The 26808-nt window shown below is 35.8% G+C and overlaps 1 protein-coding gene across 20 annotated transcripts in view; it reads left to right on the top strand.

The window, feature by feature from the left end:
• Positions 1-26808, top strand: part of IMMP2L (inner mitochondrial membrane peptidase subunit 2) — a 935160-nt gene that overhangs the window by 616376 nt on the left and 291976 nt on the right. For all 20 annotated transcript variants that reach the window (XR_013524086.1, XR_013524085.1, XR_013524087.1 and 17 more), the window contains one exon: positions 22583-22648. Coding sequence is in view for 17 of the 20 variants with exons in the window: in XM_017975464.4 (XP_017830953.2) it covers positions 22583-22648 (66 nt within the window). In the remaining 3 variants the exon portion in view is untranslated. The remainder of the gene's footprint in view (positions 1-22582; positions 22649-26808) is intronic.

The following is a 26808-nucleotide window of genomic DNA, read 5'->3' as shown; positions in this document are numbered from 1 at the left end:
ACTTGCTGTATAAGGCATGAACAAATTTGTTTAATTTGCCCAATATAAACCTAACCGTAGGCCACAATTGTTAATTATGCAATTAATTTTAACAGTGTGACTATTGCTACACCTAAAAATTCTCTGAAAGCCCTAATTTGAGTTAGTAACTTGTTGACCATCAGTACTGATAGAATTCTTTAGATAATTGTGATCATCTTTCATTTTTAATTTGCATTGATCCTACCTGGAAATTCTCATTCCATTGGAAGTTAAGAATTGGAAAAACTTGTAATGACAGACTGTTAATTCTTTTTCTTAAAACAGATTACAAAACATCATCTGTAATTCTCTTTTTTAACAATGTATAGAGTTAGAAAAAATGAGAAAATATAAATACTAAAATGGTATTAACCATTACAAATGAATCAAGGGGGATTGGGGAAAAAAATTGGACATAAATAGTAAGAAAAAAAGTACCAGGAATGTCCTTAGACAAATTTTTAGTGATAGCCAGACAACATGGTGCCCTCTTTCCCAGGGAAAATTAACATATACTGTATAAATTTATGTGGATATTCATGTTATACATATATTCCAGAAAAGTTGTATGTAAAAGATATGAAGCTCAAGAAAAACACCTTATTGGAGTATGGTAGGTCCAACTCATGATCATCTCTAACTATAATACCAAGTATCAACCTTAAAATGTTAAAGATTAATCCAAGACCTCCTTAATTTTCTATATAGTCCTTCCCATAAATAATATAAATTTCCAATAAGAATTATTACTTAAACGTATATTTATATATTTCTAATATTTTAAAAGTCACACAAAGCAAAATGCTTTGAATTGAGCGGAAATGTAACTTTTTCTATTTTTATTTAACAGTGCTTTGTGTTTTTGTTGTACAACTTTGAAAGATTTATCAAAGAATTTTAGAGATCATGGGGTTAGAAAATTAACTGGAGGTTCTAAAGGGACTTTGTGTTAATCATTAATCTATTCAAACTGGGGTTCAATACTTTTTTCTTTCTCAGATGAAAATTGAGAATGTTTATTGTTGATGATAATCTTATTTTAAATAGGACTTGTTTCTTTAAGCAATTAATACTTTGATCTTTTTAACTCATTTTAAAATTTATTGTGGATATACAGCCTTTTAGCAAGTGAAAATAATTTTAGACTGTCACCATCAATTTTTTTTTTTGGTGTTACTTACCTGTTTCTTTGTATTGATTTTTTTTTTTTAATGTAATCACATTGCAAACAGTAATGGCCACCACAAGAAATTAAAATGTATTGTTGTGACTAGTAGATAGATAGATTCCCAACCGTAGTACTGGTCTCAGTTCCAACAATCCAATTTGTGCCTTTTTGGGATATATCCATTTATTGATGGCATACCTTTCTTATTGTAACATACGGTTAAAATTATTTCACTCTTTTAAAATATTAACATAATTAAGTCAGAACATTTTAAAGTACTTAGAATAAAAGCCTACAAATATACTAACAAGTGGCGCAGTCCATCATCCTAAAGGGAAAACAGGGAAACAGTGAATATGAGACTAAAAAGTGGACTAATATTGTTATTTTTTAACTTTCTAGTAACTTATTCGGAGTATTTGTTATGCCTCAGACTTTTTAAATTGTTCTTTCTTTCAAGGATGTTCTATGAATCATTTGCTGAATTTCCTGAGCATTTTAAATATAATATTATTGCTTTCATTTTGTTACCTAAAGTGAGGAACAATTAATTAAAATACACAACAGATGAAATAATTAGATTTCCTTCACTTTCCACACAAAATTGGTTTGTGGAACTTTTGCATTTTCCTGGAGCAATTAAATGTCCCAATATGAATACCGTTAGCTACGAATTTAACAGCTCATAAACTAATGCAAAACATTGTCAAATTACTGGGCCTAAAAGTGGCTTAATCTATCTGTGCCATCTTCAGTTATTTAAAAGGTCTTATGAAGATGGTTCTGGGGGTGGAGGCAAGGTAGAAGGAAAAAGGAAAGAAGAGAAAGAGGGAAGAGTAGAAGAAAGATGGAGGGAGGAAGAGAAACAGAGAAGTCACTTGGCTTTTATTTGGAAGTAGAGTCAAGCTTGCTATTTGGTGGCAGAATTGCTAACTGGATGTAATAAACACCAACACAGACTTCACAGAAATGTTGTATAGTCATCATTGTAGTGAGAAGTTCACTTTGTGGTTTTAGTTTGAGATTATAGCTGCTTTTCTACTTAAAGTAGGAATTGGACCCCATGGAACTCTCCAGTAAAACTTGTGATCTCGTTCTGAGACTCATTCTATATAAAGCAAATGCTCAGCGGCTTATGTTTAGTAGCTCATGTGATCTCTACAGCAATATTTGGGGGTCAGCAGTACATTTGCTGTCATCCTTTTATACTCATGAAAAATAGATGCTAAGATAACTAAGTGACTTGCTGAAGGTGATACAGCTAGTATTTGGGCCTGAACCCTAAAAAACATGCATGCCATATATTGTAATAAGATCTGTTTTGTAAGTTAGTACCGTACAGAATACCTGACACCTGCTTGTCATTCAGCACATATTTGCTGAATGAATTAATGACAATAAGAAGTAAATTCTTCTGCACCCTAACACCACAGCCTTTCTGTTAAGTCACCGTTTGTCTAACATTTTGCCTTATCCGAGGAGGTTTTTATACTCTTACAACACCTTGGAAATTGGATGTCTTGCTCTTTCTTTCTTATTTGAATTATGATGCCTCATACTAGTTGTAGATCCAATTCAGGTTGACATTACATATGGAATTAGAATATTGAGTTTTTTCCCTGATAGGAAATGTTAGATTTTTCCACATGTTTAAAAATTAGTATTACTAGTCATGGTCATTTCAGAAATTGATTATGGTTTTTCTTTAAGGCTACATCTTTATTGAACATGTTGTGGGGAGCCAATATGCTCAATGTCATAGAATTTTCATGTGAGCAATTCCAACTGTGCTTGTCAAAGGTGGACTAGACTTTCTGCATCAGAATCACCTAGGTGCATGTTCAAATTCAGATTCTAGATTTCCAGAGCCCAACTCTCTAGACTTTAAATTAGTTTCAGAACCACTGTTCTATGAACTAAGATCTGAAAACTATAGATAAATTTATTTTCATGTGAGTATAAATATTCTTGGAAAGAAATTAGGAGTTATAATTCTTTAAAAAATCTCAGTTGCATTTTTTATTAGATTATAAGACACTCCTACTGGAATGATAAATTTCAGTTTTGAAATTCATAAAATAATAAGTAGTGTAAGCTGTGAAAATGGTAACTGAGGAATCAAGCTTTGATACATGCTACAACATGGGTGAGTCTTGAAGACATTATGCTAAAGGAAAGAAGCCTGACACAAAAGGACAAATACTGTGTTATACTGAATAGCAATACCTTAATATGTGTTTTATGATCTAATCATTATCAAATACTTGTTTTTTATAAGTTCAGGTAACTGACTCAGGACTGAATATAATGAGAAGGGTAACACTTCCTTCATATCATCTTATGGTCTACTTATAGAGACAGAATTAATATATAAATAGATAAGCAAAATGTGTAGCAAATGAGAATTTTTAAAACATTAGTTAAAATTCAAAAGATGTGAGAAATTCTTTGATGAATTCCAGACTCTGTTTTGGTGTTGTGGTTATTTTTTCACATTTGGATAATCATTGGTATCAGTTCTACTTTGCCCATACATTAAAAACATCTATTTTCACATTTACTTCAAAGGTGTTTTCTACTTCTCGTTTAATGTTTCAGTACTTGAATATGAAATCGTATTACTAAGCTTACTGTGACTAAAAGTAAGTAGGAAAAATTGGTACACTATTAGTTCACATACTTTATTGAATACTGAAAGCATTCAGTTTTTATGTGTGATAAGATTTCTAAACTGTGACTGTGACAATATAACCCATTGCAGTGCTAGTGTGTTTCTTGACTCATATGAAGGGAATAGCTTAGCACCAAAGCCGCCTTTCAGAACAAAGAGACTGTCTTGGAAGATGATATGACGCTGGGTCAATATGTTACTTCAGCTGACTCTAGCAGTAAGACGTCTAGAAGCTGTGGTCCTGAAAATTAACTTTTTGGATCAAGATAGTATTAGTTGGCAGTTAAGAAATTCTGCGTGCATTCTCCAAAGCTAAGGTTAAGGTGATAAAGCAATTGAGCCTTTCAGCACTTAAAGAAAGGTGGAGGTGAAATGAAATAGCGATTCAAAACAGCAAATAATTAATTGAGTCTCTTTGTTAACAGGCAGGAGGTCAAGTACACATAGCCACAGCCATGATACAGTCTGCATTCTAAACAGCTGAGACTTTGACGTGAAAATGACTAGATTGGATTGTTGGGAACTAATTAAAATGAGATATTAGTTTAAAAGGGTAGTTATATAGTTTGAAAGATATTATAAGAGATTCAAATGGTCACTGACCATACCTTTGTCTTACTATTATTTTATAGAGTTATAACTTTGACACTCCTTTCCTTTCCTTTTTTAAACTCATGTTATATATCTGTTTTAAACCTGTAACTAAGAATTCTACACTAGGATATTGATCATATGATTAGATCAGTATAACTATGAATAGTTAGGCTTGTATATATGAAAAGTTAATAAAATTGAAATATGATACTTTGGGAAACATTTGAATTAACTATGTATTTATCATAGGACCCCTCTGAACATGTTTTTAAAATTTTAAAGCCTGGAATTATAAGGACTTAAGGAATTATAATTGTAAAAGATGAGATGTTTACAAAATTTTTCTCCTGTGTATAACACCAAACAAGATAGCAGTAAATAACTGTGTTTAAAACAGAGGGCCAGAAGCAAACTTGCACATTTTCTAACTGACAAATAATATGTGAGAATAAGTGTCCAAAATATACAGAGGGTGGTGCTGAAGAAAATCTTGGGAGGAAGACTAGGAAGAGACCTGGAACGTTTCTTGGATGGGGATGTGAAGAATTAGAGGAATGCATTTGAGTGCCAGTGAACAGCCTGGAAGGATGGGCATTGTGCTGGAAAAAGCAAGGCAAACAGATGGCAGCGGTGAGAAAGAACTGATAAAGGGTGGGAGAGACATGGTATGCATCAGTTAGGCTTTGAGGCTCTATATTTTAAAATGAAACTGAATCAGAGGATTTTCTGGGACGTATTTACTTGATTTCATTATATCTTTTTCAGAAAGGCATTTTATTTTAGGGAATAGGGTTAGACTATTTAAAAATTTTAAATAGAGTTTAACACTGTTATGTAAATCAAAATATCTATCCATGTGGTCATTCCAAAGCATGGTGCCATTGCCTACAAACCCACTCTAATGGTGATTAGATTCCACATATTTCATACTGGAGATCTTTCTTAGTCACTCATGTTTGTGCCCATGTCTCTTGGCAAAGCTCCCATGTTGGAGTGAAACGAAATTCCCAAGTTTCTTCCATTCAGATGAAGAATGGTGGGTGGTGAGCATATGTTTCTGAGAAGTTGCTTTTATTTAAATCAAAACCTCCTTCTTACATTTAACCCACACACATGTAAGATCAGTTAAAGATTATTTCTGTTAATTCGGTTTGGCCTTATTTTACTCAATTGTAGAGGTATTTGAGGATTATTAATGGTTCTTATACCTGTGTCTGGGAGAGACTTACTAAGCTTCAGCTGTAGGAACTGCAGAGCTTTCAGGACCCCCGTAAATTTTTTCCACACATAAAGATGAGAGTTTGGTCCCATTTTGACTTAATAATCTCCCACTCTTTCTTTGAAGAAGATGGTCATGTTTAAGCTGTGGAATGATGGTCTCAGAGCTTGTGAAATGTACAACTCACAAAGAGCATCAACATGACAGCGGTAGAGATTAGAGTCCATTTTGTGTGTGTACAGAATTAGGGGACTGATGTTTTGAAAAGTAGGCAAGGCTTCTCACATTAATCAATGTCTTTCAATGTAGAATCAAAGCAGCTTCCTGCAAGGAACAACATGTGGGCAGACATGGTCTGTTTCCATTTTAAATGGGTACCTAATTATCCAGAATAAGATCTTATGAATTAGAAAAAAGTGGCTATAGTGTGTGTACTGACGAATAATAGAAAAGGTAAATCTTCTGAGAAAGTGTAGCCTCGACATACTCAGTGTTTTTATAAAAAAGGCATGCCTCAATACATTTTATAGATGTTGCTGGCTGTGTACAATCAACTAAAAATAAGACAGAATCTTTAGCTTCTTGAAAGGATGCATCGCAGGTTGAGATATGGTTGTGATTTTTGGAAAGGGATTTCTCTGGTTTTGTATGTGTAAAACACTGACAACTGGGATATTTCACCCAGATTTATTAAAATATGATCAGCAAATAAAAATTATGTGTATTTACAGTATGAAATGTGATGAGTTGATATATGCATACATTGTGAAATGATTAGCTAATTAACATAGCCATTTTCTCACGTTTATCTTTTTGTGTGTATATGGTGAGAAAATTGAAGATCTACTTTCTTAGCAATTTTCAATGATATAATACATTATTATTGACTAGAGTCACCACACTGTACAATATATCTCCAGATCGCCTAACAGACACTTTGTACCCTTTGACCAGCCATCATTCTGTTCCATTCACTGGGAATATTGACTCTGCATTTTCTTCCAAACAATGAAAATTTTTCAGGCTAACAAGGGAAAGGACAAACATATGAGTAGTGAGTAACAGCAACGTCACCAAACTTTCCCTCATTCTGAGACACCTGTTAAATGAGTAGAACCCCAGCATAGCAATGTTGAGGATCTTTCTTCTCCGAGTCAGTGCTTCTGTGCTCTGTTTATGGAATCTATAGGCAGCACACACTCTTCTTACTCACCCGGCTGTGTTTTTTTTTTGTCTGGTCACTGCTCTGTACGTCTCTGGCTTGGTTTACCCTAATGAGATAACTTCTGTTCTTTCTTGGAAATAATTATTTGCGTTTTTCTTCTGTGGTTGCCAATGTTCCTTTATGATCTCTCACAGTTTTTTTCTAACCCCTGACCTAAATTACTCCATTCTTAACTTGCTTCGTTTCTCCAAAAGATATTTATTCACAGATACCAAAAATCCTTTTCAAATTAAACGCTTTCTCTAGCTCTTCCCCGCCCCCACACCCATAGCTCCATGTAATTCATCCAGCAGAGAGGAAGAAAGTAATACTAGAAGACCTAGAAACATATGCATTAACTTTAAGAATAGGAGTTAGACATTTAATTTAATTTAATATTATTTCACTTAAAGAATTAACAAGCTATCATAACAAGTTATTGCAATATAAATAGAAAATGAAATATATAGAAACATTTTCTGATAATGGAACAACTGGAGCTAGCTGAATACGTGACTGTCAAGCTGAGCAAATAAATGATAATGCTATTTTCAGAAGTGATCAGTTGAGTAGATTTTGTAAAATCCCAAGCATCGTGTATTTTTTTTTCCTGGAAACAATTTGCTAATACTATTCCAGTCTACAATTGGGGGCATAAAGTTGACCTTTTTAAAAGAGCAAATTGTGTGTAGTTACTGGTACCTAACTCAGCACTCTTCTGCAAAACAATTGCATTGTATTTTAAAAATTAATAAGTTCAGCAAGGTTAGAACAGAAATATGTCAGGATACTTCATATTCTACTAATGTTCTAACCTCCACACGGTCAACATTCTCCAGGAGGGTGAGCATTTTTGAGAAATTAGAATATTATCATTGATTATGCTGTATCTCACCTCTCCCCACACATAAACCTAACTCAGTTTTACTAGGAAAATTTGAATCCAGTAGCACAGTTTAAAAATTAATAATGCATATCTCGATTGCCACTAAAAAGCATATTAATACAAGATATATGCACTAAAGACAATTGAATGGATACAAATTCTCAGGCTATAAAAGTCAGATATGCAAAAATATATAACTTTATTTTGCCATTGCTGATTTTAAATGTCCTGTTGCAAGCAAGTCTTAATCCTTTGAATTCAGGGTAAACTTAGGAGCTTTCTGAGGCAATTTAAGACAAATTAAGTCTATTTATGGTTCTTTATCATGTCAGAACAATAACTAAGCTCCAGAAATTTATAGTGTGGTGGCATCAGGGAAGGGACCCTGCACCTTGATAGACACCGTTCCTTGCTGGCATCCATGGGATGGTGTGTCGGCTTGTCTGATTCTCGGCTGTAAAGGTTCCCCTACTAATGACCTCCAATGCTGGCAACCATTGGAATGTCTCTATTCCCATCTTTGTCTTTCATGACTCTGAAAAAGTATCATATGGTAACCATAAAATGCTCCAGGTAAAATGCTCAACACTAGCCTTGTTCTCACTTTCTTCACTTTTACCAAGATGCTTTCTTCCCTAAGCTTGGCATCTCATACTCTACGATATCACCAATATCATGGCAAACTGGTGAGTAAGCTGTATTGGGCCACAAGCTGACCCATGTGCCATTCTTCCAAAAGCATTCTCCAGTAGCTAACATTTTGCACGGACATTGACTCAAAGGTCCCAACCTCAGCTCTTGTATACTAGTATTCATTCTGCAGTTCAGTTGGTCTTCCTTCTCTGTGCCATATTTATGGTGATGGATATGGTTTGATGTGGAAAATACAAATAACTTGTGATTTCAGGGTGTTTTGTGGAATGGATATCCTTCAAACCTACCAAAAATATGTGGTACTATTTCCCAACCTGACTGAAACCAAAAGTCTAAAGCTCGTGAGTTTAATTGAAGTCGTTATGAGGCTAGATTTATGGATTTATTCCTTTAAAGAGCAGTTAGTTTTGTTTTATTCCATGACCTTAAGTGGTATTCCATGCAAAGCCATACTCAGTGAGAGAGTTTAGATAGGGGATTAAAGCCTGGCTTGACTAAGGGGGAAGAATGTTTCTGAATGCAAGTCCATCTTTGGGAACAGAGCGGTGGTGGTTCTGTATGAAGGTCTACATTTGAGAATCTGTATTTAAAGAATGTATACACTTATATTAAGCATTCATGTCCTTCATTTCCACAGGTATGTTCAACTTTAAGCATATTCAATATATTAAAATCAAGATTTACAAAATAAATTTGGGAATGTAATTTTTATGACCAGAAGTTTCTTTATAGATCAAAAGTTTCTTTAAATACGATGACTCCATGTTGCATGATAGAATACATGTGCACACACACATACATTTTACATAGGTGCTATATAGTTTCTGTGCTGTATATATTCATTTACATACAACTTATTCTAGACAGTGAGGTAAACTGTAATTATATTTAATACCTGAAGATTTCACTATTTTGTGTTTTGAAATGCTTGAGTTAACAGACATTGGTGGAAATTAATTTATTGTTATGATTATACTAAATTCCTTAGATTTTTCGTAGTTAAGACATTTGTTTTTCAGGATCAAAAACCCTCAATTACACAGCTCTTTTCAATTATAGAAGTTAGAGTCATAAATACAAATTTAATTGGTTTTACATAATCAAGGCTGATTCACTAATAAGACCAGTTGTCACTATTTGCTTATTAAATTTTTCCTAATCACATTTGGTGAAACAACTCTTACATTTACCAAGAACATTTTTTATCAATAAGCAACAGTTCAGTTCTTTAAAGCTCATGCTTTTGTTGTTGCATCAGTACTATTAAAATACATTTTCTTGTGTAAGGGATTGTAGAAGATAAATCAGAGACATGCAGGTGATGTTTTCTGCTGCTGCATTCTTAGGTCACTAGAAACCTGACTGGAATCTCTTCAGTGTCTTGAAAGATTCTATTGCTGCTTAGTAGCCTGATTCAAGTAGGGTAGGCTTTGAGAGAATGGCCAATGTAGATAAACCATTCCTTTCTTATTCCATCCCCACCCCACAAAATGAGACTGTGTAAGTCACATTACTTGAAATTCTATTCTATTTTCATTAAAGTTTTCTATACACATAAAAATCTCCCACCCCTGCCTGATGGTTCCTTTCCCATGATCTTTCCTTCCCCTTCCAGAAAATAAGACAAATTTGAAATGTTAACATGGGTTCTTGCCACCTCATCTATAAGTCATTTTGCTAGTAGTGAGGCTCTTGGATGGAAGCATTCTCTGAAATATGAGGGGTAAGTGATTGTTAGAGATTGGATATACATATATTGTTTTCTGAAACTACATCTGAAGTTAAAAGCTCCATACTTGAGAGGATTTCAAGAATGAACCCAAAGAACAACTAAAGTCTATAGTTTCTTTTGTTTAATTTTAAAAGATTTGCATGATACAAATAGAAGTCAGCAAGGGGGGAAAGTAACTGAAATACTGATGTAAGTAAAAAGTTTTGAGCCTACTAATTAATGAAACCGTATGGAATTTTAATACTGAATCATTATAAATGGGGCAGCATATATACAGTTCACACTACTGATAGTGAAGCAAGTGTACAGAATCCAAAACTAAAAAGTATTAATTTCTATCTTGATTTTACAGATAATACCTACTTGGTTTAAAACAAACCTGTGCTTTTCAATGTTAATTGAATAATGAATTCAATATTTCAGTTATATTTAGTTTTGATATTTCTTTAGATAATTATGTAATAAAATTTGATCAAACCTTTTACAATCCTCTTCTTGTTCTCCAGTGCAACAGAACCTGAAAATTCTTTTATTAGAGGGTTTAAAAAAATTATCTATGTAAGTCTAAAAAAAGGATTGTAACTCTTGTCTTAGGCCCAGTTAATTGATCTCATTTATGAATTTGTTTTGGGAAGGGATGCCTAAAATTTACTGAGTACCTATGATGTGCTGGAATTCCTGCTAGACCTTTTATGTGTATTCTTTCACTAGTTACATGATGCTATGGGTAGGAAAAATTTTCAAGATTTGTAGACTCACATGCCCTCAGGTACTACACCTTTATGAAACAAGCTGGTGGGATTGCGGCAAACCATCTGCTTCTCAGTTCCAGTGGACTTTTATTTTTGAGACAGGGTCTCACTCTGTTGCCCAAGCTGGAGTGCATTGGTGTCAACATGGCTCACTGCAGCCTCCACTTCCTGGGCTCAAGCAATCCTCCTATCTCAGCCTCCTGAGTAGTTGAGACTACAGGCACATGTCAGTATGCCTGGCTAATTTTGTATTTTTTGTTAAGATGGGGTTTCACCAGGTTGCCCAGGGCTGGTCTCAAACTCCTGGGCTCACACCACATCCTCCTTGTTTCTCCAAACTGCTGAGACTACAGGCATGTGCCACCACCCCCAGCCTCCAGTGGACTTTTTCATGCAAGAATGTGCCACTGGCATTGCCAGTTTTATCTGTTTTTACAAGAGCAATAAATTCATATGATATCCTCTATACTTAGCTGGCTCAGATTTTTTTTTTTTTTTAATGCATGAACCAAACAAAATATTCCTTTAAGCCAGGTTTGATGGTCTGGCCACTAGTTTATAATTTCTGATCTAATCTTATCTTCCTGAAAATGAGACCCAGATAGGTTATGGGGCTTGCCTAGAGGGAGCAGCTCACTTACAGCAGAGAGGAATAGTAACAGCAAGACTCTCTTTACATTTCTCTCCAATTCATGGATTTGCAGGGCACAGGAGGACCATCACATGGTCACCAAGTGGAACATGTGGGTCATAGAGAATGGACAAGATTAAAAGTAGCAGAGGAAAAGCTAGGTATACTCCAAACCTTTTATTTAGCTTTAGCCACGGTGAAAACCATGCTAAACTCTGGCAACACTTTATATGGCCAATTCTGAACCATATAAATATAAACATCGGCCGGGTGCAGTGGCTCATGCCTGTAATCCCAGCATTTTGGGAGGCCAAGGCGGGCGGATCACAAGGTCAAGAGATCGAGAACATCCTGGCCAACATGGTGAAAACCAGTCTCAACTAAAAATACCAAAATTAGCTGGGCGTGGTGGCACGTGCCTGTGGTCCCAGCTACTCTGGGGGCTGAAGCGGAAGAATCCTGAATCCAGGAGGCGGAGGTTGCGCCACTGCACTCCAGCCTGGCGACAGAGCAAGACTCCATCTCAAACAAAAACAAATAAAATAAAAATCAACCCAAGTTACAGAGGGAGGTTTTAAAATTTTATCACAAATGGGAGAAGATAATGCTTAGACCCGGGGTTAGGGTATCTATCTGATACCAGGATCAGGGTGGGGATGGTCAGGAAAAGAGAAGGTGGGACATATGCTAATGTCTCCATTCCCACACCATAAGAGGGGTCTCTTGAGTATGCCACAGTAGCTTTCAAGTGCTCCTAACAGGGTGAAAAGTACAACCTTTTGGGAACATAAAAGGACATGAAATTAGTTCCAGAGACTGGAAATCCTATTATCTCTGCATTAGACCCCACTTCTTGCCCTGCAAACCATTCTGGTTAGAGATATTCTCTGCCATATCACATAAAGCGGACAAGACTCATGCAGTGAAGAAACAATTCTAGGCTCCTTGTCCAAGTCTCTGGAGAAATCTTGCCCAATTAAATCATAAACATTTAACAGAATGTTTAAAATCCACATCCCAGACATAAATATTGTAAGACATTGCTTATTATAAAAACACTAAACTTAACAAATTTAAATGTAAATCTTAGTGTTTATTGGGCAGCATACATTGTATTCCTCAAGTAAAGCATAATCCTTCCTTTGTTATACTTCACATTTTCTAGGAGATAGGCAAGTGGCCAAGAAAATTAAGACAAAGAGAAGTTTAATAAGTTTCATGATGTAAATCTGTAATAACTCTCTGACCACATCCACTTACATCAAAGTAATGCATTCAACAGCCTAGTGATTAAAATATAGATATAGATTTTAAGCAGTAATGGAATTAATGTTAGTAATAGCTTTTTTCATTTTGAAATTATTTGATTAGATTCATGAGTTTAATATGACATTAAAATTTATAGATATATTTGAAGTAGTAATTCGTAAGACTTTAATTATATAGATAGCTCACTTTGCATACTCTATTTTGCCTCATGATCTTAAAATATAGATTATCTTAAAATACAGATTACCTTTCAAGAATTTTAAAAGCTTAAATATTGTTGGCATAAAATATTTTTTACACTGATAGGGGTTGCTTTTCATATTATTTCATTAATCTCACTTCAACATTAGGCAGTAAACTTGATAATTAGTTCAGGTTTTACCGCTATGTTGATGCGTTTCTTCTTGGGTGATGTCATATAATACAAATAGTAGTCGTCCACTAAAAGATATCCCAATAATCTGGACCAAAAATCTGGGCATGAAAGCTTTTATACACACAGAAATTTTACTTTTCCTTTTGTTTTAGAATCTTCTTGATCAGTTCCCAGTAAAAATGGATTCACATTTCTCTTTCTGCAATTACAGGCGTGAAGTCATGCCACAAAAATATATTTTCTATCATATAGTTTCAATCCATACATTCTGTTGATATTTCCATATGACCAAGTATTCTTCCATAACATCATTTTTAATGACTGTATTGTATTATGCGAGTGGACTGTGGCTTATTTAACCTGTCTGCTCTTGTTGAATTTTTTCTTTTTTAAAATAATAGTGCTTTAACTATCCATGTAGCCGGAATTTTGCATACATTCGTAATCATCACATTAGGGTAAATTTCTAGAAGTATCATTATTATATTTAAAATAATATAAAATCTTGATATTATCTTATAGAAATGCATGTTATGTTAACAGTTTATATGTAGGGTACTAATATCCCTAATCCTCCAAGAACAATTTATTATTACATCTTTGTATTAGTACATCTTTGTCAATATAGTAAGAAAGTGTTTTAACAACCCATTATTTTAATGTGCAATTATTTGATGACCACTGAGGCGGAGTAATGTTTTATACTTTCCTAGTTTTTAAAATGGGAGACATGGGAGGGGCATTTTTCTAAAAGGTCTGTGAGTAACCCTGCAGAGAGCACCTTCATTTCATTAGCTTGAATGTGCCCATACCCCTCACTTCAGCTGCACATTAATGACATTAAAATTATAGAAACATAATATGTACTTGATTTGAAAAGGGGGCAAGCTCAATAAAAACTAATCAAATTTCTTTTTAAAATAAAAAAAAATTAAGTTAGTGAAAAACTGTGAAACTAATTGTTACAAATAGATGCAACTAGCCTACATGATTTCATTTTCTCTGCAAGATATATTGTGAAATATAAATTTTTGAAAGTGTGCATTTCCTTTGATCAAATGTACATTTTGAATATATTTGATCTTTTCAGTTTCTGTGCATTTACATTCCTTTTAAAAAGTACTTCAATTCAAACTGTGACTTGAATTTAAAATATTTTTATCTATACATGATTTTGAAATACATATTAAATGATCATTTATGTGATGTATGAGATGTTCCTTGAAGTGGGTCTGTGAAGTCAAAAGACTTAAAATGTTATTGGCAGGAAATTGACCGTATTAAAATAGAGTTACCATTGCTGCATGACAAATAACCCCAATGTGTAGCATCTTAAAGCAACAAACATTTGTTATATCACATATTTTCTGAGTGTGAGGAAACCAGAAGCATCTTAGCTGTGTGGTTCTGACTCAGGGTCTCTCACAAATTTTCAGTCAAGCTGTTGACTGTAGTTTCTGAAGACCTGACTGAAGATCTGCTTTTAAGCTCACTAATGTGACCGTTAGCCCACCTTCCTTCTTCACCACATGATTCTCTCCTTAGGCTGCTCACGACAGACCTGATTTCTAGAGTGATCCATGAAAGAGACTGAAAAGATAGAAGAAAGAAGGGGAGAGGGAGAGGAAGAGGGAAAGGAAGAGGGAAAGCCAAAGGTGGAAGTGTTAGTCTGTTTTATAACATAATCTCAAAAGTGATGCACCATCACTTTTACCATAAATTATTGACCTCACAGATAAATCCCATCACAGTGTGGAAAGGAACCGCATAAGGTATATATACTGGAGAGGCAGAGATTTATTTAGAGTAAATAGTATTACTGTAAGTTAAAATTTGCCATAATCAATTAGCTTAAAATAAATGATATCTTTACGAAGTATATCAAAACCTGTCACTTTAACTGTCAGTAGCCCTCCTTTAGCATTCTGAATTCTATATTCAAATTATATAATCATCAAATCAGCATTCTGAATTCTCTAATTTTTTATTTTTTTAAGAAAATGCTTCTCCAGTGTTTTTTTGGGGTCGAGGGATTTAAATAAAACACTCTTTAAATGAAATTTAAAAAAACACTGAAAGTATATTGTCATTTGAAAGAAATATGTGTAAGTAGTTTCTTCTGTACTAATTCTCTTTCCTATAAGTACTTATAATAGTCAGTTCTCACACTGCTGTACAGATACTACCTGAGACTGGACAATTTATAAAGAAAAGGTTTAATTAATGCAGTTCCACATGGCTGGGAAGGCCTCAGGAAACTTGTAATCATAGCAGAAGGATATGGGGCAGTGAGGTACATCTTCTCTAGGTGGCAGGAGAGAGAGAGCAAGCGAGCAAAGGGGAAGTGCCACACTCCTAAACCATCAAATCTCCTGAGAATAGCATGGGTGAAACAGAACCCATAATTCAGTCACCTCCCACCAGGTTCCCTCCCTCTCCACATGGGGATTATAATTCCAGGTGAGACTTAGGTGGAGACAGAGCCAAACCATATCAGAACTTATTTTTAACAACAATAATTTAATAATAAACTTTATTCCTTAATAAGAAATATTTTTAAATTACATTTTAGGTTTTGGGGTACATGTGAAGAACATGCAAGATAGTTGTGTAGGTACCCACGTGGCAGTGTGATTTGCTGACTTCCTCCCCTTCACCTCTATCTGGCATTTCTCCCCATGCTATCTCTCCTCAACTCCCCCCCAGTAGTCCCTCCCCTATTCCCCCCAACAGACCCCAGTGTGTAGTGCTCCCCTCCCTGTGTCCATGTGTTCTCATTGTTCAATACCCGCCTATGAGTGAGAACATGTGGTATTTCATTTTCAGTTCTTGTGTCAGTTTGCCGAGAATAATGGTCTCCAGGTTCATCCATGTCCCTACAAAGGACACGAACTCATCGTTTTTTTTTGTTTTTTTTTTTGAACTCATCGTTTTTTATTGCTGCATAATTTTCCATGGTGTATATGTGCCACATTTTCCCTGTCCAGTCTATCATCGATGGGCATTTGGGTTGGTTCCAGGCCTTTGCTATTGTAAAACAGTGCTGCAATGAACATTCGTGTGCATGTGTCCTTATAATAGAATGATTTATAGTCCTTTGGATATATATCCAGTAATGGGATTTCTGGGTCAGATGGAATTTCTATTTCTAGGTCCTTGAGGAATCGCCACACTGTCTTCCACAATGTTTGAACTAATTTACACTCCTACCAGCAGTGTAAAAGTGTTCCTTTTTCTCCACATCCTCTCCAGCATCTGTTGTCTCCAGATTTTTTAATGATCACCATTCTAACTGGTGTGAGATGGTATCTCAATGTAGTTTTGATTTGCATCTCTCTAATGACCAGTGATGATGAGCATTTTTTCATATGTCTGTTGGCCTCATGTATGTCTTCTTTGTAAAGTGTCTGTTCATATCCTTAGCCCACTTTTGAATGGGTTTGTTTGTTTTGTTATTGTTAATCTGTTTTAGTTTTTTGTAAATTCTGGATATCAGCCCCCTTGTCAGATGGGTAGACTGCAAAAATTTTTTCTCATTCTGTTGGTTGCCGATTCACTCTGATGACTGTTTCTTTTGCCGTGCAGAAGCTGTGGAGTTTGATTAGATCCCATTTGTCTATTTTGGCTTTTATTGCCAATGCTTTTGATATTTTGGTCATGAAGTCCTTGCCTACTCCTATGTCCTTAATGGTTTTGCCTAGATTTTCTTCTAGGGTTTTTATGGCGTTAGGTCTTATGTTTAAGTATTTAATCCATCTGGAGTTAATTTTAGTGTAAGGTGTCAGGAAGGGGTCCAGTTTCTGCTTTCTGCACATAGCTGGCCAGTTTTCCCTACACCATTTATTAAACCGGGAATCCTTTCCCCATTGCTTGTTTTTGTCAGGTTTATCAAAGATTGTATGGTTGTAGATACGTTGTGTTGCCTCCGAGGCCTCTGTTCTGTTCCGTTGGTCTATATCTCTGTTTTGGTACCAGTACCATGCTGTTTTGATTACTGTAGCCTTGTAGTATAGTTTGAAGTCCAGTAGTGTGATGCCTCCTGCTGTGTTCTTTTGGCTTAGAGTTGACTTGGCTATGCGTGCTCTCTTTTGGTTCCATATGAAGTTTAAGGTGGTTTTTTTCCAGTTCTATGAAGAAGGTCATTGGTAGCTTGTTGGGGATAGCACTGAATCTGTAAATTACTTTGGGCAGTATGGCCATTTTTACGATATTATTCTTCCTAACCATGAACATGGAATGTTTCTCCATCTGTTTGTGTCCTCTCTTATTTCATTGAGCAGTGGTTTGTAGTTCTCCTTGAAGAGGTCCTTAACATTCCTTGTGAGTTGTATTCCTAGGTATTTTATTCTCTTTGTAGCAATTGTGAATGGCAGTTCATTCCTGATTTGGCTCTCTTTAAGTCTGTTATTGGTGTATAGGAATGCTTGTGATTTTTGCACATTGATTTTGTATCCTAAGACTGCTGAAGTCACTTATCAGTTTCAGGAGATTTTGGTCTGAGATGATGGGGTATTCTAGATATACTATCATGTCATCTGCAAATAGAGACAATTTGGCTTCCTCCTTTCCTATTTGAATATCCTTTATTTCTTTTTCTTGCCTCATTGCTCTGGCTAGAACTTTTAGTACTATACTGAATAGGAGTGGTGAGAGAGGGCATCTTTGTCTAGCACCTGATTTCAAAGGGAATGCTTCCAGTTTTTGCCCATTAAGTATGATATTGGCTGTTGGTTTGTCGAAAATAGCTTTTTTATTTTGAGATACATTCCGTCAATACCTAGTTTATTGAGGGTTTTTAGCCTAAAGGGCTGTTGAATTTTGTCAAAGGCTGTCTCTGCATCAATTGAGAGAATCGTGTGGTTTTTGTCTTTGGTTCTATTTATGTAGTGAATTACGTTTATAGACTTGCGTATGTTGAACCAGACTTGCATCCCCAGGATTAATCCTACTTGTTCATGGTGGATAAGCTTTTTGATGTGCTGTTGCAAATGGCTTGCCAGTATTTTATTGAAGATTTTTGCGTCTGTGTTCATCATGGATATTGGCCTGGTTTTCTTTTCTTGTTGAGTCTCTGCTGGGTTTTTGTATCAGGATGATGTTGGTCTCATAAAATGATTTCGGAAAGATTCCCTCTTTTTGGATTATTTAGAATAGTTTCAGAAGGAATGGTAACAGATTCTCTTTGTGTGTCTGGTAGAATTTGGCTGTGAACCCATCTGGACCTGGGCTTTTTTAGTGTGGTAGGCTCTTAATTGCTGCCTCAACTTCAGATCTTGTTATTGGTCTATTCAGGGTTTCTACTTCTTCCTGGTTTAGGCTTGGGAGGAGGTAAGTGTTAGGAATTTATCCATTTCTTCCAGGTTTACTAGTTTATGTGCATAGAGTTGTTTGTAATAATCTCTGGTGATGGTTTGAATTTCTGTGGAATCTCTGGTGATTTCCCCTTTATTATTTTTTATTGCATCTATTTGGTTGTTCTCTCTTTTCTTTTTTATTAATCTGACTAGTGGTCTATTTTGTTGATCTTTTTGAAAAACCATCTCCTGGATTTATTGATTTTTTTAAGTTCTTTTTTTGTGTCTCTATTTCCTTCAGTTCTGCTCTGATCTTAGTTATTTCTTGTCTTCTGCTAGGTTTTGAGTTTTTTTGATTTTGCTCCTCTAGCTCTTTCAATTTTGACAACAAGGTGTCAATTTTGGATCTCTCCATTCTTCTCATGTGGGCACTTATTGCTATATATTTTCCTCTAGAGACTGCTTTAAATGTATCCCATAGGTATGTTGTGTCTTCATTCTCGTTGGTTTCGAATAACTTCTTTATTTCTGCCTTCTTTTCATTGTTTATCCAATCAACATTCAAGAGCCAGTTGTTCAGTTTCCATGAAGCTGTGCGGTTCTGAGTTAGTTTCTGAATTCTGAGTTCTAACTTGATTGCACTGTGGTCTGAGAGACGGTTTGTTATGATTTCCGTTCTTTTGCATTTTCTGAGGAGTGATTTACTTCCAATTATGTCGTCAATTTTCAAGTAGGTATGATGTGTTGCTGAGAAGAATGTATATTCTGTGGATTTGAGGTGGAGAGGTCTGTAAATGTTTATCAGGTTTGCTTGTTCCAGGTCTGAGTTCAAGTCCTGGATATCCTTGTTAATTTTCTGTCTGGTAGATCTGTCTAATATTGACAGTAGAGTTAAAAATCTCTTGCTATTATTGTGTGGGAGTCTAAGTCTCTTTGTAAGTCATTAAGAACTTGTCTTATGTATCTGGGTGCTCCTGCATTGGGTCCATACATATTTAGGATTGTTAGCTCTTCTTGTTGTATCGATCCTTTTCCTGTTATGTAATGTCCTTCTTTGTCTCTTTTGATCTTTGTTGCTTTAAAGTCTATTTTATCAGAGACGAGAATTGCAACTCCTGCTTTTTTTTGCTCTCCATTTGCTTGGTAAATCTTCCTCCATCCCTTTATTTTGAGCCTTTGTGTATCCTTGCATGCGAGCTGGGATTCCTGGATACAGCACACCGATGGGTTTTAGCTTTTTATCCAATTTGCCAGTCTGTGTCTTTTGATTGGTGCATTTAGCCCATTTACATTTAGGGTTAATATTGTTATTGTGAATTTGATACTGCCATTTTGATGCTAGCTGCCTGTTTTGCTCATTAGTTGTTGCAGATTATTCATTTTTTTGATGCTCTTTACCATTTGGTATGTTTTTGTAGTGGCTAGTACTGGTTTTTTCTTTCTATGTATAGTGCCTCTTTCAGGAGCTCTTGTAAAGCAGGCCTGGTGGTGACAAAATCTCTGAGTACTTGCTTATTCACAAAGGATTTTATTTTTCCTTCACTTATGAAGTTTAGTTTGACTGGATATGAAATTCTGGGTTGCAAGTTCTTTTCTTTAAGGATGTTGAATATCGGCCCCCACTCTCTTCTGGCTGCAGGGTTTCTGCCAAGAGATCTGCTGTTAGTCTGATGGGCTTCCCTTTGTGGGTGACCCGACCTTTCTCTCTGGCTGCCCACAGCATTTTCTCCTTCATTTCAACCCTGGTGAATCTGATAATTATGTGCCTTTGGGTTGCTCTTCTTGAGGAATATCTTTGTGGTGTTCTCTGTATTTCCTGGACTTGAATATTGGCCTGCCTTGCTAGGTTGGGGAAGTCTTCCTGGATAATATCCTGAAGAGTTTTTTCCAGCTTGGATTCATTCTCTTTGTCACATTCAGGTATACCTATCATACGTAGATTAGGTCTCTTCACATAGTCCCATATTTCTTGGAGACTTTGTTCATTCCTTTTTGTACTTTTTTCTCTAATCTTGCCTTCTCGTTTTATTTCATTGAATTGGTCTTTGACCTCTGATATTCTTTCTTCTGCTTGGTCAATTTGGCTGTTGAAACTTGTGCATGCTTCATGAAGTTCTGGTGTTGTGTTTTTCAGCTCCGTCAATTCACTTACATTTCTCTCTAAGTTGTCCATTCTTGTTATCATTTAGTCAAATCTTTTTTCAAGGTTCTTAATTTCTTTGCATTGAGTTAGAACATATTATTTTAACTCACAGAACTTTCCCAGTACCACATTCTGAAGTCTGATTCTGTCATTTCATCACACTCATTCTCCATCCAGCCTTGTTCCCTTGCTGGTGAGGAGTTGTGATCCTTTGTAGGAGGAGAGGTGTTCTGGTTTCAGGTGTTTTCCTCCTTTTTGTGCTGATTTCTTTCCATCTTTGTGGATTTATACACCTGTGGTCTTTGTAGTTGCTGATTTTCAGATTGGGTTTCTGAGTGGACGTCCAGATTGTTGGTGATGAAGTTATTTCTGTTTCTTAGTTTTCCTACTAACAGTCTGGACCCTCTGCTGTAGGACTGCTGAGGTCCACTCCAGGCCCTGCTTTCCTGGGGATCATCTGCAGCTGCTGAAGAACAGTAAGGGTTGCTACCAGTTTCTTCTGCTCCTATCTTTGTCCAGAATGATGCCTGCCAAATGTCAGTCTGATCAGTTCTTTGTGAGGTGACGCTTTGGATATACGGGGATCAGGGAGCTGCTTGAGGAGGCAGTCTGTCCTTTATAGGAGCTCAAGTGCTGAGCTGTGAGCTCCATTGTTCATTCAGAACTGCTAGGCAGGTATGTTTAAGTCTGCTGCAGCGGAACTCATAACCCCCTTTTTTTCCCCAGGTTCTCTGTCCCGAGGAGTTAGGGCTTTATTTATGAGTTTGCATTGTGCCACTGCCTTTTTTTTCAGGGCTACCCTCTCCAGCAAGGAGGCAGCCTAGTCACTGTCTTCCTGTAGAGACTTTGCTGAGCTGCTGTGGGCTCCACCCTGCTGCCCTGTGAACTTCCCTACAGTCCTGTTATATGGGTGTGGTTAGAATTGCCTCAGCAATGGTGACCTACCTCTGTAATGGTGGAGTCTCTCTGTTATGGCAGGTTGCCTCATAAACAGCAGGGTGCCTCAGCAATGGCAGACTACCTCCGTAGGGGTGGAGTGCCTCGGTAATGGCGGACACCCCTCCCCCACAGAGATGGACCATCCCGGGTTCACCTGTGCTTGCCATGAAACTCTCAACCCCAAGCATTTCCAATTGCTGTTTTTTGTTTGTTTGTTTTTGTGGGAGTGGGATCTTCTGAGCCTGATCTCCTGGCTCCCTGCCTCTGAGCCTTTTTTTTTTTTTTAAGTTAAATGGTTGACTCTCTCCCAAGTGTTCCAGCTGCCTGCTGATAAGGCACTGGGATCTGTGTGATTTCCCATGCAGCGACCCACTGCACTGGCTGAAACAACTGCACTGAGATTTGTGGTGCTTTTTTGTCTGGGAATCTCATGGCTTGATTCCCTGTTTCAGTCTTCTGTTTAATCAGATGAGTGGGTGAATCTGCCTTCCTGGAGCTCCAATTGCCAGCTTAAATGGGCAACGAGACCAGTGTATGGAGAACCACCCTGCCAGGGTGCTGACAAAACAGCTGCACCAGCCAAAACAGCCACAGTGGCAACCCATGGGGCTCCTCTATCTGGGAATCTCTTGGTCTGTGGGCAATAAAGATCCATCTGGAAATGCGGCATCCACCCACCCTCTGCGCTTTCACTGGGAGCTGCAATCCTGAGCTGTTCCTAAATGGCCATCTTGCTCCCGAATCCCATTCTTCATTTTTCATCAATAAGAAATATTTTTATCCCTTTGTATTCTTTATTTTTGTAAAGTTTCAACATAACTTTTTTTCCCCTAGAGTTTATTTAAAATGGGAACTACTTCAGTAGTCACTTCATATTACTTGTTGCCCAAGTGAGACTGATGTCATGTCATGGAGTGCCAAGGAGTCTGTAAAGACTTTAATATAACCTATTTTGTTATAGAATTTATTTTTATTATCCTAAAACAACAGAGATTCAACTGATTGTATAATGTTATCTTCTTGTTCTAGGTCTCCTAAAAACCCAGAACAAAAGATCATTAAGAGGGTGATTGCTCTTGAAGGCGATATTGTCAGGTAAGTATTTACTATTGTTTCTGAGTTCGCGTTTTATAAAATGTCTGGATTTTTGTTACCTACATCACTTGGGAAATACATGTCAATTCAAAGAGGGCCAAAGTTTTGGAGATATTCCAAATGAGCTGGTATGTTTTTAGTGCCCATCATTAACCTTTCATGTTGTAAGGAATACATACACTTTCTGATCATATTGTTATTCTTTAATGCTGAAGTATAGGATAAATAAATATTAATTTAAATTAACCATCTATTCTAAAGTGCCATTAAATCATTATTTATCAGATATTAAAATTAGAATGATTTCTTTAAGATTGTGATGTCAAGATTCATTAAAAATTTAGGATATTTAATACAGAAACTAAGAGTACTGTTTTATACTTATAGAGATGTAAAAAAACTGAAAAGGATGTGAAACAGAAACTACTAAATCAGTGACAAGGATGGAAGCTTGAGATGATAATATTGTAACAATCAGGTGTTTAAGCAAGCTTTAGTGATGTATTTATTGTACTCACTGATAAGTCAAGAACGACTGTTGACATTCAGCAAGTAAACATTGTGTGGCATGATACATCTCGTTGTGATTGCTTTTTTAAAATATGTTGTAGCCAGGCCTAGACAATGTGGTAACCAAAATGCTTTGAATACTACATTTCAGAAGTTTTCTGACCTTGTTTTCTAAAAAAGCTTGATCCTAAAGTGTTTGTATAAATGATAGTACATATTAATCAACCTCACTAAAATGAACCTCAGACAGTTTTAGAGCAGATTCTAGGCCAGCAGTTCTCACTGCATGGGCAGAGGATGCCAGGGGATTCCCAAGACCCTTTTAGGGTCTATGAGATTAAAACTACTTTCCTAATAATTCTAAGGTGTTGCTTGCCTTTTTTTCACTCTCATTCTCTTTTGAGTATACAGTGGAGTTTTCCCAGATTTGTGATATTGGAATTGATTGAATGTAGGAGCAGATATGAGAATCCAGCTGTTTTCTATTAGGCCCGACACTAAAAAGATTTGCAAAAATGTAAACAGATCAGTCTTTTTATGATTTATTATTTGCTTTTGGAAAAGAACTATATTTTTTATTTAAATCTTATTGTTTTTGTTAACCTTAGAGTTTATTATTGGTATTTTAAATTAGATCAATAAATGAAATTTTAAAATAATTTTCTATTTTAATTTCTAATATGATAATTACTGATAAATAGTAGCCACATAAATAAAAGTTTTTTGAGATTTTCAATTATTATTTAAAATGTGAAGAAGTCCTGATACCAAACAATTTGAGAACTTATTGATGTGCAAATTCATAGCAACAATTTTAATGTCAGGATTGACTGCTCATACTAGTAGCCTACATGATATAAAAAACATGGGGAGAAGTGCCAGATATAGGTGACGGGGGTATGGAGGCAGCAAACCACCTTGCTATGTATGTACCTATGCAACAATCCTGCATGATCTGCACATGTGCCCCAGAACCTAACGTACAATTAAAAAAAAAAAAGATACAGGGATGCCAACAACCTGAAAAATATTTTTGATTGAGGTATAATTTATTTACCTTGCAATTTACCCATTTAAAATATACAGTTCAATGAGTTTTAGTATAAATTAATACAATTTTCCAATCCTCATAGCAATCTAGTTTTTGAACACTTCTGTTACCCGTTACTTTCAAAAGTTCTCTCTTGTCCATTTGCACTGACTCCGGCTTTCACTCCCAGCCCCAGGCAGCCACAGGTCTGCTTTCAGGCTCTAGAGTGTAGCCTTCTCTAGAAATTTTATTTAAATGAATTATACAATATATAGTCTTCAGTGTCTGTGTTTCTTTTGCTGTTGCTAACAGAACGTTTTTTAGGTTTCTTCTGTATTGTGCATATTGTCTATAGTTTATTTTTATTCCTGAGTATTATCTATTTGATAGACTTACCATATTTTGTTTATCCAGTCACAACTTGATGCATATTAGGATTGTTGCCAGTGTGGGGATACTATGAGTAATTCTGTAGATATTGGTATAAATACTATAAACATTTGTGTCTTTTGGAGGAAATATAGTCTCATTTCTATTGGGTATACAATTGGCCCTCTGTATCCATGGGTTCTGCATCCCTGGTTTCAATCAACTGAAGGCGGAAAATATTCAGAGAAAGAGAGAAAAGAAAGGATACTGTATCTATACTGATAAAAAAATACAGACTTTTTTTTTTATCATTATTCCCTAAACAATGCAATAAGACAAACATTTGCATAGCAGTTATATTGTATTAGAAATAAATAATCTAGAAATAATTTGAAGGATATGGGGGGATGTGCATAGTTATATGCAAATATTACATCATTTTGTGTAAGGAACTCGAGCATCTGTGGATTTTGATATCTGTGGGGGATTTTGGTATCTATATTTATGGGAATGAATCTCCCACAAAAACAGAGGGACAAATGTATCTGTGGGATGCTGAGTGTTACGGTGGATGCATGTTTATCTTTCTAAGAAACCATCAAACTATTTTAGAAAGTGGCTATATCATTTCGTATACTGCCAGCAATGCATTAGGAATCTAGTTTTTTTTTTACATCCTTGCCAGCACTTAATATTGTGTATATTTTTTATTATAGCCATCCTAGTGGGTGAGAAGTAGAATCTCATTGTGATTTTGAATTGCATTTCTCTGAATGCTAGTAATGAAAATAAACTAAAGTGCACACTTTCCATTCATATCTCTTTTTGGGTAAAATGTCTGTTCAAATCATTTGCGCAGTTTATATTGGGCTGTTTATATTTTGAGTTACAAGAGGTTCTTTGATAATTTTAATGGAGTGAACATTTGGGGGAGGATGTATAATGCTGTGATTTAGTCAGATGCAGGTCTATTAGTATAAAAGAACTTAGTTATCATTTCTTATAGAATGTATGTTCTAAACTAGAAGAACTTGGTGACTATTTTTTTCAATAGCCTCTCCAGCCTTCTGCTTTGTGGCAGAAACTGGGAAGAGAAAATTTAGAAAACCGTTGGATATGCTTCCACAAATATCCAAAATATACTTTCAGTATTTGGAAAACAGTGTGTAGATATGATGCAAATCCCATTCAAAGAATGTCAACAAACCTTGAAAACATTACCCTAAGCAAAGCAGGCCCATCACAGAAGACCACATACATATGATTCCATTTATATAGAAGGTCCAGAATACACATTCATAGAAACAGAAATAGATTAGTGATTCCCAGAGGCATAAAAGAGGGGAAATGAGAGTTACTGCTAATGAGTATAAGGGTTTTGTTGGTTTGGGGGGTTATGAAATTGTCCTAAAATTAGATTGCAGTGACGATTGCACAACTCTGTGAATATACCATACTAAAAACATTGAGTTGTACATTTTAAATGGATAAATTCTATCTTATATGAATTATACCTTAGTAAAGCTATTTTTAAAACCCAAAAGAATGTGACACCAAAGCAGACAAAAACATCATCTATATAAAGCAATCTACCAGGATTAGGAGTACCAAGGGATCCATTTTACATTATAATCCAAAGAAAACACAGCTTTTAACTCAGATGCATCATTATTGGTCACTAGCTGAACAGCCAACAATATGAAACTGCAAAGCTTGGTCAGACATAAAAAGCTTCATACAATCAGAAATCCTACAACAGACCTTTCTGAGGAAAAGTTCAGGTTGTTGCTTTCCTCAGTACATGTAAAAATTGGGTGTACAGCGGAACCAGAGCCAGAGCAAGGGTTAATGATGCCAGGTTGGGATTTGAGGGAAGAGGAGTTGGATGATGTAAAAGGTCTACACTGTTTCTCCACTGCTGCAGCCCTCATGCAATCTGTGAATTGACCCCAGGGGCATATGGCTCTATCTGTCCCCCTTTGGTACACCTCTAATATGGAGCAATCAAAAACATAAATAATGGACTTTCCAACTGTGCGGCCTCTAAAACAATTTGATAATTGATTCAAAAAATAATCATTTCTTAGTGTTTGATGTTTTTAAAGAAAATTGAAAACTTCTTTTCCTTTGAAACATTGGTACCTGAAGATCCTTGGCTTTCTGGATTTTATATTAATAACCGAACATATATATTCCTATAATGATTTTCCAACAGTATTGAAATGTTAAGAGGTGTTTAGATAATAGAGTG

This window comes from Callithrix jacchus, chromosome 11 (assembly GCF_049354715.1).
Source record: "Callithrix jacchus isolate 240 chromosome 11, calJac240_pri, whole genome shotgun sequence".
Classification (NCBI taxonomy): domain Eukaryota; kingdom Metazoa; phylum Chordata; class Mammalia; order Primates; family Cebidae; genus Callithrix; species Callithrix jacchus.
Note: the sequence above shows the minus strand (reverse complement) of the source record. Positions and strands in the feature narration are given on the sequence as shown.